Here is a 15,473-nt window from a genome sequence, read left to right as displayed (position 1 = left end):
GAACGAGGAACTGGAAGAAATAAAAGCCCGAATAACCACTGCAAATAAATCGTACTTCTCATTGCTGCCCATATTCAAATCCAGAAATGTCCACAGAAAAACTAAGACGCGGCTCTATAAAACCGTCATACGCACAGTCGTTGCATACGGGTGCGAGTCATGGACGCTAAATGTGAAAGCAGCTGAAATGGTGGATTGCTTTGAGAGAAAGATCCTAAGGCGGATATACGGACCCATGAACGATGGTGGGGAGTGGAGAATTAGGTACAACACGGAACTATACCGCTTATACCAAGATTCAAAACTCTCCAACTTCATAAAACTCCAGAGGCTAAACTGGGCAGGCCATGTCCAGCGCATGCCTGAGTCACGGATACCGAAGAAGATTCTCGAAGGAAACCCAGGAGGGAATAGGCCAGTGGGAAAGCCACGCACACGATAGGGTGATAATGTTTCAAAAGATGCCAACCAGATACTAAAAATCAGGAACTGGAAAAGACGTGCGGAGGACCGTTCCGGCTGGAGGACAGCGGTGGAGGAGGCCAGGGCTCGACTTGAGCTGTAGCGCCATCGAAGAAGAAGAAGAAGGTTAGGTTTTGTAATTCTGAATTCAACTGAATGTCCATTTTGAGGTTAGCTAACAAGAGTCAACAAACTATCACAAGCATGAATCAAATCTCGAAAATACCTTTTAATAAAATTCTTCCGTTATCATATTATAGTTCTTGTTTTTTTTGCGCATAGTAAATGGATATGAACGTTATTGTAGTTATTGATTGGTATATTTTAATATTATAATCAATGACCTTTGGTTAGTTTGATTAGTTGCAAAAAACACCACTGGAGCGCGACCATCTATTTTGACCATAGATAATATACGTGAATTTTGGCCAATGCATGAGCATTTGACACATTTAGTTTAGTTGCAAAAAACACCACCGTATCGCTTCTATCTAATTTGTCCAATGCATGAACTAGGCAGAAAAATTACTGCCGAATTCACGCACTCGTCATATATTTTGTCTAATTCATGAATAAAGCAACGGGCTTGCATTTTTCATGATTTAGGCAAAATTTTGGCCATTTCATGTAATAGTCAATTTCGCACATTCGGCGAAACATATAATTATGTAAACATTAAGCTAAATGAGACCCAGTTGAGACTTCGTAGCTTAATAAAAAAAATAAAACACAATAGTAATGCCGTAATGAAGTATTATTGACTGCTTATCCTACTCTGTGATGGATTGTCTTTTCATACGGTCTGAAAATAAAATTGGCAAATAAATAATGTTATAGCAGCAGTGTAAAATTCTCTGCAAATGAACTAAATGAATGCAAAGTCACTTGTAGATAATGTCATAATATGCTCCTTTTTTGTATCAATTTGTTGCATTAGGATTTATCTCTATAGAATGAGGGTACTATATAGATAGTACTCAGTAGCCTTTCAGGATGACAGAATCCATTTGGCTTGAAGAAGAGGCAAGCTAGGTTGAAATTCTCTTCTGGAATCTGCAGCACGTGGCCAAGCCAGGTGCACTGTAGCCTCTTCACTTTCAATATGATGAGAGGTTGCTTGGTGTTTTCTCGTATCTCCTCGTTGGTCCTAAAGTTATACCACCCAGCACGCCCAGTATTCGTCGCAAATATCTGTTCTCAAAGCTCAGTATACGGTTTCCAAGAGCCTTGGTAAGGTGCCATGATTCCCTACCGTAAGGCAGAACCGTCAGAATGCAAGCGTCGGATACGCGGTATTTGGTTTTGACTGAGTAAACACTCCGCATCGAGTTGAATGTAAATCATTGTATTCAAATTACTAATAAAATTCAGATTAATAGATGACTAATTTCATTGTTTTCGTGTCCTTACTAATACCTAAATAAATATAACAATCTGAAGTATTTATCAGTAAAGCTTTACTAAAAAATAATGAAAAATTTATTAAAAATAATTTTATAGGTTGAAAGTCTGTGTGATCCATTCAATATCTATCGTTCAGACAAAAAGCATTCATGCTTTATTCGCAACGTCATTGAAACTTATTTTATTTGCAGTTTTTATGTTATTTTCTGATTATGTTTCCGAAGATTATTTACTATGCTTTAGGTACTGTTGAGAAATAAAACGATTTTATGTAAAATAGTCAAATTATTTTTTTATTTACATTGACAAACATTACATAAGTTGTAATTTGCGATAAAATTGATAATAAGTATTGAATAAAATAGGAGAGTGAATGTGTCAATAAAAATATAAATTGTAGAAATTGCAAGTTAAAGGTAGAGCATGATTAGATTAGCGTGAATAGTAAAATCGGATAATTGAATTATTCAGGGCCATGAGATCGCGCTGACAATTGTATGTGATTAACAGAGAACTAGCATCTATAAAATATGTAAAAAAAGGAATTTAAATAGACTGAGAAAACTATGTATAAAAGAGACTTATAAGTGTGTGATAAAATTGACCTGATAAAAAGGGCGCCAAGTGCTGTCTAAGTGTGTACATAATTAAATACCATGTAAATAAAGAAAACACTAGATTTAGAGATAACAATAGTTGTTTATTATAGGCAAAAAAAACATTAAATTTATTTTGACAAGTATAACAATTGAAATTAAGGAGACTCGGTGATCTTTTTTATGCGAAGACATGCTATTCTACAAAAAAAACATTATAAATAAAAATAATAGGGTACTCATCTGCTCTGCATCCCTTCAAATTGTAGACACTGAATTTTAGAAATTAATGTTAATAAAAGTTCAATAAAAGTGAAAGAAAAACTGATTTTTATGTGGCCGGCGTCCGTCCGGCCATGTACAAAAAGTAGGTTAAGTTGAAAGATCCATCCAGTTGAGAAGTCAGGGTAAAAGTGAACGAGATCGATAAAGGTGCAACCCTCCTGTCCGCCAAAGTACAAGTAGGTATCAGCAACGGCCGCAGGGTGGGGGTTTGTGTGAAAGAGAATCGATCTTGCTTCCTCTTCTATCGGTGAGAATTTACCTACTCTCAAATTACGTGTAGGTACGTATCCACAACGTGACAACACCCCTTTTCCACTCAAAGAAAAAAAGATTGAACTCCTCCCAGGGTTTCCATTGGCAGACAGCTGTTCATGGTGTGACTTATCGTGGTTGAATTTGCCCACGGCTCGTCAGCATCTCGACCATTGAAGTTCAGTTGCCTCTGCCAGAGTCGCTAAGTAGTAGACCATCGTGTGATACACTGACCCAAGATCAGTAGTGGAGAGCAGTTCCTCATCTTGCAGACTGGTTTGTTCCAAGGGCTCGTCTTTCTTCGAAAATCTTTGAGCATCGTTTGAGAAAAACATTTAGACGGTTTGTTCACTTTGGATTCTTTTCACTTAAGGAAATTTCGTTCCTTATTTTTTCACTAAAGGAAATTACGTTCCTTGTTTTCACTTTCACTGAATGTTTCTTCAAAGGTAAAATTGTCATTTTCACGTTGAGAAAAAAAAATCTTGATGTTGATGATAATGATAGCAAATACCAGAAAGTAAAATTGATCACGAAGTCTCAAAAAGTCTCAGAAAAAATAATAAAAAAATATACAAAAATTCAAAAACTTATGCTAAACAATACCAATACAATTTATACATGTTGTTAGTCTGCCAGCATAGCAAAAAAAAATGGTTTTAAGTTTTCAAATAGAAAACATTTGCAAAAGATGATAAATGATTCGTCAATAATAAAAAGCTTTATGAAGAACAAGCAAAGATAAAATTAAAGCGTAGTAATTAGTTATCAAATAAATGAAAGAAAAAAGATACATAAGCAATTTAAAATAACATCTATCAGTATGTCCATTTCCAAATTAAAAAACTACCAGCAAAAAAAAAAAATACAATTTTTAATTCAGTCTTTAGTTTAATACCGTTACGTGATATCGAGAACATTAATTAATTTATCTTTAAGCTCGCCATAATTTATGACATTCTCATTTAATCGAGTTGAAATAGCTTCAAAAACAAAGGGAAATGTTTACAATTTAGTAAACTGCTTTGATAAAATAGCTTACCGTTCAATGGTAATGCTTAGGTAAATACATTACATTAAGTAGACAATGTGATATTTAAAATAATACAAAATCTAGTATTGCACAAGCAACATCATAATAATAATGACTATACAACATAAAAGTTTAAAGATGTAAAGTATCAAATTACAATTCTTTGAAAATATATAAGTAATATTTTACAAGGAGAAATGCATAGATAAGTTTAGATAAAGATAAGATAACTCTTGGGAAGTTGATTTAGTAAGATTCAGTGCAAAAAATTGTGTTGGTATAAAAGAAAACAGAAAGCGACCAAGTCAATTATTGCGTTAAAGATTAGTTATTAATAACCAGTAGATCCTGCGATAAGCACATAAGGATAACAGGTGGAAAAAATAATAACATAAAAGATTGAAGCAGTACAATGAAATGCATAAAAAGAATACAAGCCACTGCCACAAATAAAATTTCTACTTCCCATGAATTTCTTAGTTGCTGGAATGGTGTTCACTTCAAGGTTTTCACTCAACGGTTATAATACTATCTCACTGTTTGTAAGCAGTCCGTACATTTATAATTTAAACTAAATACAATTGAAATTTCAGATCAGTATGCAGACTTTTCTGTTTATCTCACGAGGATACTAACCCAGCGTGATAATGCGTGGAAATCTTCTGCGAAACGTTATTAAGAAAAAAGATGCACTAAGAAGTACCTAGTCACAAATCTGCCTACCACGATTTCTCTACATGAATCTACTAACAAATGATATTAGGCTCATTAGTGTACTAATAATTAAGGACATTACGATTACTGTTGGCAAAAAACAAAAAGCTAATAAAAAAAAACTCTAATTTTAATGTCTGCTATTTATGTTCCCAGCACTGTCAATATCCTGCCTCGACAATTCTTACTTCATGTACTCTAATTTTAATACAATTTGCATAACAGGGGGTTATTGCTTGTTGTATAACCATCAGAAGTTCCATATAAAAAAAATCCTTAGAAAGTTACATGAAACAACCAAGGGTCAGTTCCCTTTTAAATTCTAACTTAATTACTACAGAGCCTTAGCAGACAATTAACATCGCAAGGAAAACAAAGAGACTTCTCTATTACGACAGATATATACTTTCTTGGACTCACTTTCCTACTAACTAAAATTAACCTAACGTGAGACCATTCATGAACACAAATGTGAGAGAATTGCGAAATAAACGAATCTATTGAGAAATCATAATAAACGAGAGTTGCAACACAGCTACATCAAAAACTACATCGAAAGCTAGTGCGAAATTACTGTTAGATACCACCAACGATATCCATGGATAATTACTAATTCAAGTAAAATCCATCACAAAACAAAGAATTTACTCATGTTTCGAGAATTAAGCTAAACAAGCCACCACTATGCTTTCATGCAAGGAAAACATTCTGAATTTAGAGCCCGTTACGTGACAAATTCATTCATAGGATCTGCTTCTTCTCAACCTTAAATAAGAATAGTAGTGCAATAGCTTATGAAACTCATGCCATAAGACTAATGACTAAATAGAGTGATTGGGTAAAGCTCCTCACTAAATGTTCCCGACCCAAATCAAAGTATCTGTGAGCGACACAGATAAACTACAAAGTAAAGGACCAATCCTAAATGTCCGCGACTTCGCAGTTTTAAAGAGAGTATGGAGATGTATGAAAATAAAAGTTTTGCATAGAAATCATCCACAATAGAGTAAGATTGAAAAAAAACTAGACCTCTGAACTTATAGTCACTAACACTTACTTCCTATCAAATACAAGCTCAATTTTCATTTCACAAAATTAATTAATAATACTAAGAATAAAAAAATATAACCCTAAAGTGAAACCAAACCATTTTGCAGATTGATTTAACAAATAAAATAGTCAAGTTACAATAAATTACAAGAAAAATTCTGTACAGAGTACAGTTGTAAAAAGAGAAATAAAAAAGAAAGAAAAAACATGTTTTAGCGTGAAAACTGAATTGTCCTTGCAAGCATTTGCGTAAAAGCCCTCATGACCACAACCTAGCAAAACTTAAGTTGATGTTGAACGTCCTCAACCATAAAGTAATAGACACAATTAAAAAAACAGGATTGCATTTGGCTGTTGACCACTGGAATACTGCGACACAAATCTCTGCAAGCCGACATTGCTTTTCATCCAATAAAAGCTTTTCAGTGTTGTAGTTGTGAACCTTGAATGAGATAAAACAATTATGTAGATTAAGATTGTCACAACATGTTGAAAGAATATTTGAAAACATATAATATAATTTGTAAGATTTTGTTTTTATCTTAATTTTGAACAAAAGAAATCTCGATATCAGATGTAACGTATAAGACTAAAAGATAAAACTAATTGGAAAAGAGAAAAAAAAAGTAAATGTCATACGTCATTTAAGTATATTATTTACAATACAAAATTACAAAATCATCATACCTAATTTAAACACAAGTTTTATAGAGTAACAAATTTGTAAATATCAGTTTCGATATATAATAAGAGCATAATTAATCATGATTCATGAAAATTTGCAAAAAAAAAAAAAATATATGACATTGGAATCATTAACATAGATATAGATAAGAATAAACTTAGTTTCTAGACATGATAATGGGTAGAATCACCCCCTTCGAAATGAGTTTGAAAAAAAAAAGAATTTTCTATTGTCTTTGAGTGACAATGGTAATTCCAAGATTAATAAATGCAAACTAAGTGATTAGCTTACCCAAAAGTAAAATTATGTTGAAAAAAAAGAAAGAAAATGGTAGCAATATTAACAAGCACAATTAAGTAGAATCTTAGCTTTTAAGAAAAAAAAATAATGTAAAGTAGTTTGTCAAAATCATTTAAATTGTATTGTACAATTTTAACAAAAAGTGAAATTTAAAAGTAATGTGCAATTAAAATAAGTTATATTTAGATTGAATGAAAAGATTAATAGTAATTTAAAAAATATTATGCTGATTTGGCAATATCTTTAATATGAAATTTCCCTATTGGTTTGAGATTTTTATCTCCAAGCAAGTAGATTAGAGGCGAAATTTTCTTTAAAACAACATTTTCCACGAATCTCGGCACCAATTTACAAGAAAAATAATTAGCTGCCGATGATTGCACAAAGTTCTTCCTGTATACAGTATCTCCTTCGCTGTATTGGATTGATTTCCTCCTGAGATTATAACGTTTGGCGTTTCTAAAGAAATTAGTAAATAATTCTTCCTGTACTATATCAAAAATAAATGGGAGTTCGAGTAATTTGTTAGTAAATTTATCTTGGTCGACCATGTTTGGTTGACCAGAAGTTGCATTGGTTGGTACGTGGTGAGGAAAATGAAAGCGACCATCAAGAATGATGTCTCTTCCATGTAACAAAAAATAAGGGGAAAACTTAGTGGCAATATTTACTGTAGAATTCAGCGCTGTTTGTACATGAATCACATTTTCTGACCAAAGACGCTGATTCTTACCAACTAAGATGGCTAGAGAGGTATTTATGGTCTGATTATAGCGTTCCACTGTATTACTCTGTGGAGAGTAGAAGGCATTTAAGAACAATTTTGGAACGTTATATTTAGCTAAAAAAACTTTAAATTCTCTGGAGATGAACTGCTTACCATTATCAGCTAAAATACAAAAAGGTACGCCGTGCTTCAAAAAAATTTCAGACTCCATAAATTGAATGATAGGTTTTGAGGTTGCCTTTTTCAAAGCCTTTAACCAAACGTACTTTGAAAATACATCAACCACGGAAAGAATAAACATAGCTCCATCCATAGCTTTGGGGAAAGGTCCAATTAGATCAATCGACAGCGTTTGTAGCGGTCGATCTACTATTTTAGGATTTGTCATTAAACCTGAAGGTGGTTTGGTGCAATGTTTAAATTTCTTACAAATGCTACATTTACTAATGAAGTTACTTACATCTTTAAAAATTCCGGGCCAATAATAGTATAAAGCAATTCTTTTAAACGTTTTATAGATACCTAGATGAGCTAAATTAACATCACAATGAAATTTATTAATTAAATCTATCCTGTCAGGAAACTTAACACATTCCTTCCAGTTTTCATCGCTAAGTGGAAGATCACCTGCTTTAAATCTGAAAAGCTTATTGTTAAGAATTTTGAAACGAGGGAACTTAAGAGGATTCGTACCACATCCTTCGAAGTTAAAGCCATACCATTCGTCTTCAGATTTTGTATTTAGTGCCGCGACTTCCGCCAGCTCTAATCGCGACAAGACGTCTGGTACGGTGTTTAACCTACCCGGTCGGTGTTTGATGTCAAAATCAAGCTGTAAAAGTTTAGTAGCCCAGCGTGCTAGCCTACCTGACGGATTATCTAAGCTAATGAGCCACTTTAAACTTGAGTGATCTGTGTAGATAGTAAAATGGCAACCATCTATATACTGCCTGAAATGGTGTACTGATTCTATAATAGACAATAACTCTCGTTCGGTTACTGTATAATTACGTTGAGATTTTGAAAGGGTTCTAGAGAAATAAGCAATCGGATGCTCGCCATCCTCAAAGTTTTGAGTCAGGACTGATCCAATACCGTATGCACTTGCGTCACAATGTAGAGAAAATTCCAATCCAAAATCTGGGCAAGACAAAACAGGTGCTGTAATTAGAGCCTGTTTCAGAGCCTCAAATGCTATTTGAGCCTCCGATGACCATTGAAAATTTGAGATGCCTTTCTTTTGTCCTGTTAAACGGGATAAAGGGGCAGATATAGAAGAAAAGTTATTAATAAAACGTCTATAATAAGAACATAAGCCTATAAATGATTTAATGTCCTTTGAAGACTTTGGAATTGGAAAATTCTTTACGCTCTCCAGCTTCACTGGATCACACTGCAGACCGCGCTCATTTACTACATAACCTAAAAATTTCAATTCAGATCTGCAGAATTCAGATTTTTTAAAGTTAATTGTCAATCCTGATGAGATAAATTTTTGAAGGACCCTTTCTAATAAAATTAAATGATTATCAAAATTTTCTGAAACTATTAAAATATCATCTAAATAACAAAATACTCTAGACTCAAAATCCGGTCCAAAAAGACTATCTGAAAGACGCTGCATGACGTTACTACTGTTTCTGAGACCAAAAGCTAAAACATTGAATTCAAAAAGTCCCCGTCTGGGCACAACAAAAGCAGTCTTTTCACAAGACTCTGGTGACAAAGGTAATTGCCAGAAGGCTTTAGAGAGATCTATTGAAGAAATAAACTTCGCATCCCTAAGATGATCCAGAATCTGCGAAATGTATGGTAGAGGATAATTATCTGATTTTGTGACGCTGTTAAGTTTTCTGGAATCGAGACAAAGTCGTCCTGTTCCATCTTTTTTCGGTACAATTAAAATAGGATTTGACCAAGCAGAAATTGATGGCTTGACTACACCTAAGGCTAGCATTTCATCAAGCTCTTTTTCAACTAGCTGCTGCTTGACTGGTGACAAAGGGTAATAACGCTGTTTAATAGGTGGGCCAGTTGTTTCAATCTTATGTGAAACCAGATGAGTTCTACCGAGTCCGACCTTTTCAAAAGATATTGCATAAAATTTTTCCTTTAAATTTTCTAATTTAGTATGCTGAGTGTCGGTTAAAACAATTTTATTCAATGTGCAAACAGAGGAAACAGTATGTTTGTTATCCTGCTGTTGCAGTGATGAGAAAACATGAGGTGCAATACTGAAAATTTTCCAAAAATCTATACCTAGTATGAGCTCTGGATGAATGTTATTTACTACTACTAAAGATAAATTAAAAGTTATATTATTAAAGGTGACAGGTACCCGCAACTCTCCTTTCGCGAGTTGGGATCTACCGTCGACTGTTTTAATATACATACTAGAAGGTAATAATTTATAGCCTATTTTTAATAATTTTTCAGATTCTTTTTTACTTATGCAACTAACGGAGGCTCCCGTGTCTAATAAACCTATCAACTTAACATTATTTACAAATATGTCTGCAAAAGGCCTTGGATCGTCATGATCACAAGGTAACATAGGGGCTAAATAAGAATATTTATAAAAATCGGCGACTACTTTCAGCCACGATTTCCATTCGGCTTTTTGTTCGGTTACGGTTGGGCGGCTTCCGAATGTTTGTGCTCGTTTTTTTGAGCTTCCGTGACCGTAGCTGTCGAACAATTCGGGCACTTCGCTGTAATTGTCTTGCTTTTACGACAACGAAAACATAAAAGATGAGTAATAGTCCTGCAACTAGAATAGTGATGCCCTGTCTTTTGGCACTTCAAACAAATAATATTTGCTGCTTGAGTGGCGATCGGTTTGCTGGTATACCTATTGGAAAAAGTTTTATTTGCTGTAGATGAGGGAATGCAGCTCTGTTGAACAGCCGCCACATTGCCTCTATGAGGTTTGGTTCTCGTATCCGCCTGCGCTGTAGTAGTTCCGGTGATACGATCCACGTTTTTGCAGCAAGCCGATAGTTCTGTAAACGACTTCACTTCCCGAGCTATGACTACCGCCTGGTATTTAGGCAGTAGGCCTTTCTGTATAAAAATTAACACCTCCTCGTCTGTGTACCTGGTTCCTAAGCGATTGGCAATTTCCTGCATGCTAATAATGAAACTCGTAACTTTTTCATCGTTACGCTGCTTGCGAGTTTGAATTTTGTTTGCCAAGTCAGTGAGGATTGCCACATCCTCAAACTGTAAATATAAAGCCGCACGCAATTGCTGCCAGTTTTTAAATTGACCTTTCGTCATGCGAAACCACGTCAAAGCCTCTCCCTTCAACAAGTCAGGAAAGCACGCTAACAACATGCTGTTAGGAGTATTGCGACTCTCTAACAGCTCATCTATCCGCAGCACGAATTTGTGTACGGAAGATTCCCCATCGAATGAAACGTTATACGATTTGAGATAAGACTGGTGGAAATTGTGTGAGCACGCCTTTTGCTGAAATTCTGGATTGTCCTCTTGCGAGATATCTGAAACGATCTCCGTGTTCTTCTGTAGCTCCTCTCTAGCTGCAATAGAATCATTCCACGTTTGCGCCTGATCTTGCATCAGCGACAGTTTATCCGCTGGTTCCAGACCTCTCGCAATCAGAGCTGACCTGAGAGTGCTAGACTTCCATGACTCCGCCATGCTGATTGGAAGCTGTGCAACAGTATCCTCCATTGTTTAATAATAAAGTATACTTGAGTATGTAAAAACAATCAAACTGCTAGACAGGGAAACTACACACGAATGTGAGAACACGGGCGAAGACCACAACGAAAGTAGTTGAAAACAACGAAAAATAACTCACAACAACGAAAATGATTCACAACAATGAAAATAATTCACCACAATGAAAATAATTCACACCAATGAAAATAATTCACACTAACGAAAATAATTCACACCAACGAAAATAATTCACACCAAAAATAAATGACAACCCCTGTCAAATGGGAATACAATCGCCGAACTAAACTTAATATTGTAATAAGTAAATCTGAAAGAGTTAAATAAAAGCAAATATAGCTTGAAATGCTATCTATTGCGAAAAAAAAAACAAGCTGTAAACAAAATAAAAACTAAGTTTCCAAAAAAAACTAAAAATCTGTAGAGCAATTGATGAACCTTCGACGCGTTTCTTGAAGATTGACACACTAAAAGTTAATTACTGCTGACCTAGCAATAACAATGACATGTGAACAATCAAATTTAAAAGAGACACTTAGCTTTTGCAAAAATCCTCTGCGATGTATTGAAGGTGGGCGAAATATGGTGATATCCGTCCTTTCTAAGTCAAGAAGAATGATGAAAATGATGTAACTTATTTTTGTAGCCCTCTTCGAGGTTTAATTTATCTGAAAAAATATCTAGGTTATTTCCTTTCTAAATTGACTAAAATTAAAAGATGTGCTCGAGTAATAATGTTATAGCATTATAGCTTCCCATCTGAGAAAAAAACTAGAGCAAATTAAAAAAATTAAATAAAATGCTTGTGTTTTAAATGATAGTTAATGAGTAAGCAAAGAAGAATAACTCGTGACAATCATTGTAAGCAGAGTATAGTAGTTTTAAAAAGTAGGTATTACCACTGCATAATATGATTATATTTTTGTAATAGTAATGAGAATGCTTGAAACTTTATACTGAGCAGTATCTATTGAACAGTAGGTAAATATAACCATTAGCTTATTTTAAGTTACTAAAGTTTACAAAAAACAATTTAAAATCTACTAGGAATAATACAAAGGTTTATGTATTCACTAGGTAGGTAAAATTAATGTATTTTAAATGTAAAGACATTTGCTTAAAAGAATATTAATAAAGCATTTACAAGAACTGGGTTTTGTGAAAACCGATAACATCCATTAGGATCGGATATGGTCAAAAGAAAAACCGAATGCCTAAATAGGGGCAATTAAAAAAGGTCTAAGTAAACAATGTAATAAAATATCAGATACCTAGAACTAAGTAGTTCAAAACAATAAAAATGCAGCAAATTTCTCCAACTGCAATAAAAACAATACAAAACCAGAATGCTAAGAAATACCCGTAATAAAACCGAGGGTTTTAAACCTTGAGTTAATGTGTTTCTGTGCAAAATAAACTGCATTTTAAATAAAAACACATCCGTTTCAAATATTTAGAGAAAGCAATAACAATAAAGTTGTAAAAGTCCCAAAACTAAATTGGGGTGCAATTAAGAGGGTCTAGAGCTAAATGTGACAATAGGCTAATAAAAATAAACCCACTACCTAGAAATGGTAAAGATTTTAAATAATAACAAATAAATGCGGTGAATTCAAAGAATTTTTCTCCGAAGTGCCGTAAATATAATTGGAAAGCAGATAAATAATATTATTTAAGTGAGAGATACAAAAACTAAACAATTGTTAAGTGTGGAAAAAACCAAGGGTAAAATACATAATGACGGTTTCAAATTACTCTGAAATGCATAAAGTAGGTAACGACCTTGTTTACTATTTTTCTATAATTCTATTTTGTCCCTGCCTAACTACTTGCAACAAAATGTTAAGAAGGTTTTATACCTGAAATGGGTTTTTGGAAGTAATAGGAATATACCTACATGAATGTTTTCATAACTACACATTTTGACAAAAATGACGGTTATTAAATTTTAACATTGCCTTAACAACAAAAACTTTATGAAAAAATAGAATGAGATCTACGGAAATAATTTACGCGGGAAAATAAATTCATATACCTACCTACGTAGTTTACCTAAAAAATTACAGTCGAAATAATAAGAGAAAAATAATCAAAATGAATTGACAATCCGCCATTACAACAAAGCTATCTAACTATGATATTATATTAATTAAAGTTTGCGATGACAATAATTCCTAATATAATTAAATGTAGACAAATCTACCACTAAATTGAAACTTACTAAAAAGCAAATTAGAAACATTTGTAACAAATTGGATATTTAAAAAAAAACATATTAATACCTACTGATTATGCTCTATAATAGAATATCAGCAAGAAAAGATGATAGACGATGAAATTAATTCTGTTTATAACCTCATCTAATATTAAATTGAGAAAAGACTAGGTCTAGTAGATATTCTTATCTGCAAATCACTAAACAATACCCTCACTGATGCTAGAATTGATTAAAATTTTAATAACTAAGTTTTAATTGAAACTTTTAAATATTAAACTTTTTCAAACAGAAGATTTATCTAATTTACAATGACACTCAATAATATAAAACAATCACTGATTTAAAATAATAACTAATAACCAGAAAAATAACCACCAAGCAGATTTTGCAATGAACAATGCCGCAAGCTATCTACAAACCATACACTTTTTATGAAAAATAATTACTGAAAAGAATAGTTCAAACATAAGATTAAAATAATAGTTCAAAAACTTACCAAAAATCAAACCACTTGTAGACACTAAGCACAATGGAAGCTAGTATAGAAAATATATTAAAGAGTAGGTATAGATAGTATAACACAATTAACTTCTGAGATGTTGACACTTCGAAAAGTAAGACTGAAATGAAAGATGCGAACTGCCCCTTACCTAATATACAGTAAAAATGCAGTGCCATGTAGAGAAACTAAAAATCTGCATTCGAAGCATCTACGGCCTCAACAAACAAAACTTTATAAATTTCGCCAAATTATTGATATCCTCTATCAATATTTAATTGGATGTTAGAAAATAAACGAACAATGTAATTAATATAAATAATCAAGCGAAGATAATACAAAGCACTAACTTTAACATAACATGAATTAAGTATTTTTGGCTAAGAAAAAATATATAAACCTAGCATTATTTATATAATTCAAACTAATGCATTTATAAAACAGTTTCTAACCAAAAATTGAAAAAAACACCTCAAACAACTATGTTTAGATAGGATTTGCTGTCCAGCATTCCATTTTTCAACGGACTTCATAATATTCATAATTCTAACAATTCACTAAGAAAAAATACTATAACAGATTTAATAACTAGAGTCAAATGCCGTCGGACATGAAAATTTTCTGGCTAACAAACCTAACAATATAGATTATAAGTCTCCTTATAAACTACAATATTCCCAACAAAATTATATATACACTGATTAAAAAACTAGTATGATGATAACATGTAATAATGCATTAGTAAAAAAATACAACATAGAAAATATCTAAGCGAAAAAATTAGCACTGCTGAAATAAATACACAAAAATATAGATTACAAAATAACCTAACATAGTAATTAAAATATCTATCTCCGCAAGCAAAAGATCACGTATCATCCGTTTTATAAGAATAAAAGAAATAATTTAAGAGAATAAAACAATTGACAAAGCCTCAATTAAATTAAATACAAGTTCCACTGAAAAATCACACACAATTGACAATCGATGTTAAAATAGTTCAACAATCGGTCCTAAGTTGTAGCGCCAATTGTAATTTTGGCTATAAAATTGATAATAAGTATTGAATAAAATAGGAGAGTGAATGTGTCAATAAAAATATAAATTGTAGAAATTGCAAGTTAAAGGTAGAGCATGATTAGATTAGCGTGAATAGTAAAATCGGATAATTGAATTATTCAGGGCCATGAGATCGCGCTGACAATTGTATGTGATTAACAGAGAACTAGCATCTATAAAATATGTAAAAAAAGGAATTTAAATAGACTGAGAAAACTATGTATAAAAGAGACTTATAAGTGTGTGATAAAATTGACCTGATAAAAAGGGCGCCAAGTGCTGTCTAAGTGTGTACATAATTAAATACCATGTAAATAAAGAAAACACTAGATTTAGAGATAACAATAGTTGTTTATTATAGGCAAAAAAAACATTAAATTTATTTTGACAAGTATAACAATTGAAATTAAGGAGACTCGGTGATCTTTTTTATGCGAAGACATGCTATTCTACAAAAAAAACATTATAAATAAAAATAATAGGG

At 32.8% G+C, this 15,473-nt stretch overlaps 2 protein-coding genes across 2 annotated transcripts in view; one reads left to right on the top strand and one right to left on the bottom strand.

Annotated features, from left to right (window-relative positions):
• The window catches only part of Pgi (glucose-6-phosphate isomerase), a 565,311-nt gene that overhangs the window by 188,537 nt on the left and 361,301 nt on the right, over window positions 1-15,473 (top strand). The gene's annotated exons all lie outside the window — the stretch shown is intronic.
• LOC147078094 (uncharacterized) lies at window positions 10,045-15,175 on the bottom strand. The gene is made up of 2 exons (XM_085940197.1): window positions 14,936-15,175; window positions 10,045-12,969 (listed from the first exon to the last, which is right to left on the bottom strand). Exon 2 carries the CDS (start codon window positions 11,202-11,204, stop codon window positions 10,137-10,139), a length of 1,068 nt encoding a protein of 355 aa, XP_085796323.1. The 5' UTR covers window positions 11,205-12,969; window positions 14,936-15,175; the 3' UTR covers window positions 10,045-10,136.

The sequence above is a fragment of the Rhyacophila brunnea genome, unplaced genomic scaffold, assembly GCF_057557595.1.
Source record: "Rhyacophila brunnea isolate RB1 unplaced genomic scaffold, BYU_Rbru_1.0 scaffold_12, whole genome shotgun sequence".
In the NCBI taxonomy this organism is placed as follows: Eukaryota; Metazoa; Arthropoda; class Insecta; order Trichoptera; family Rhyacophilidae; genus Rhyacophila; species Rhyacophila brunnea.
Note: the sequence above shows the minus strand (reverse complement) of the source record. Positions and strands in the feature narration are given on the sequence as shown.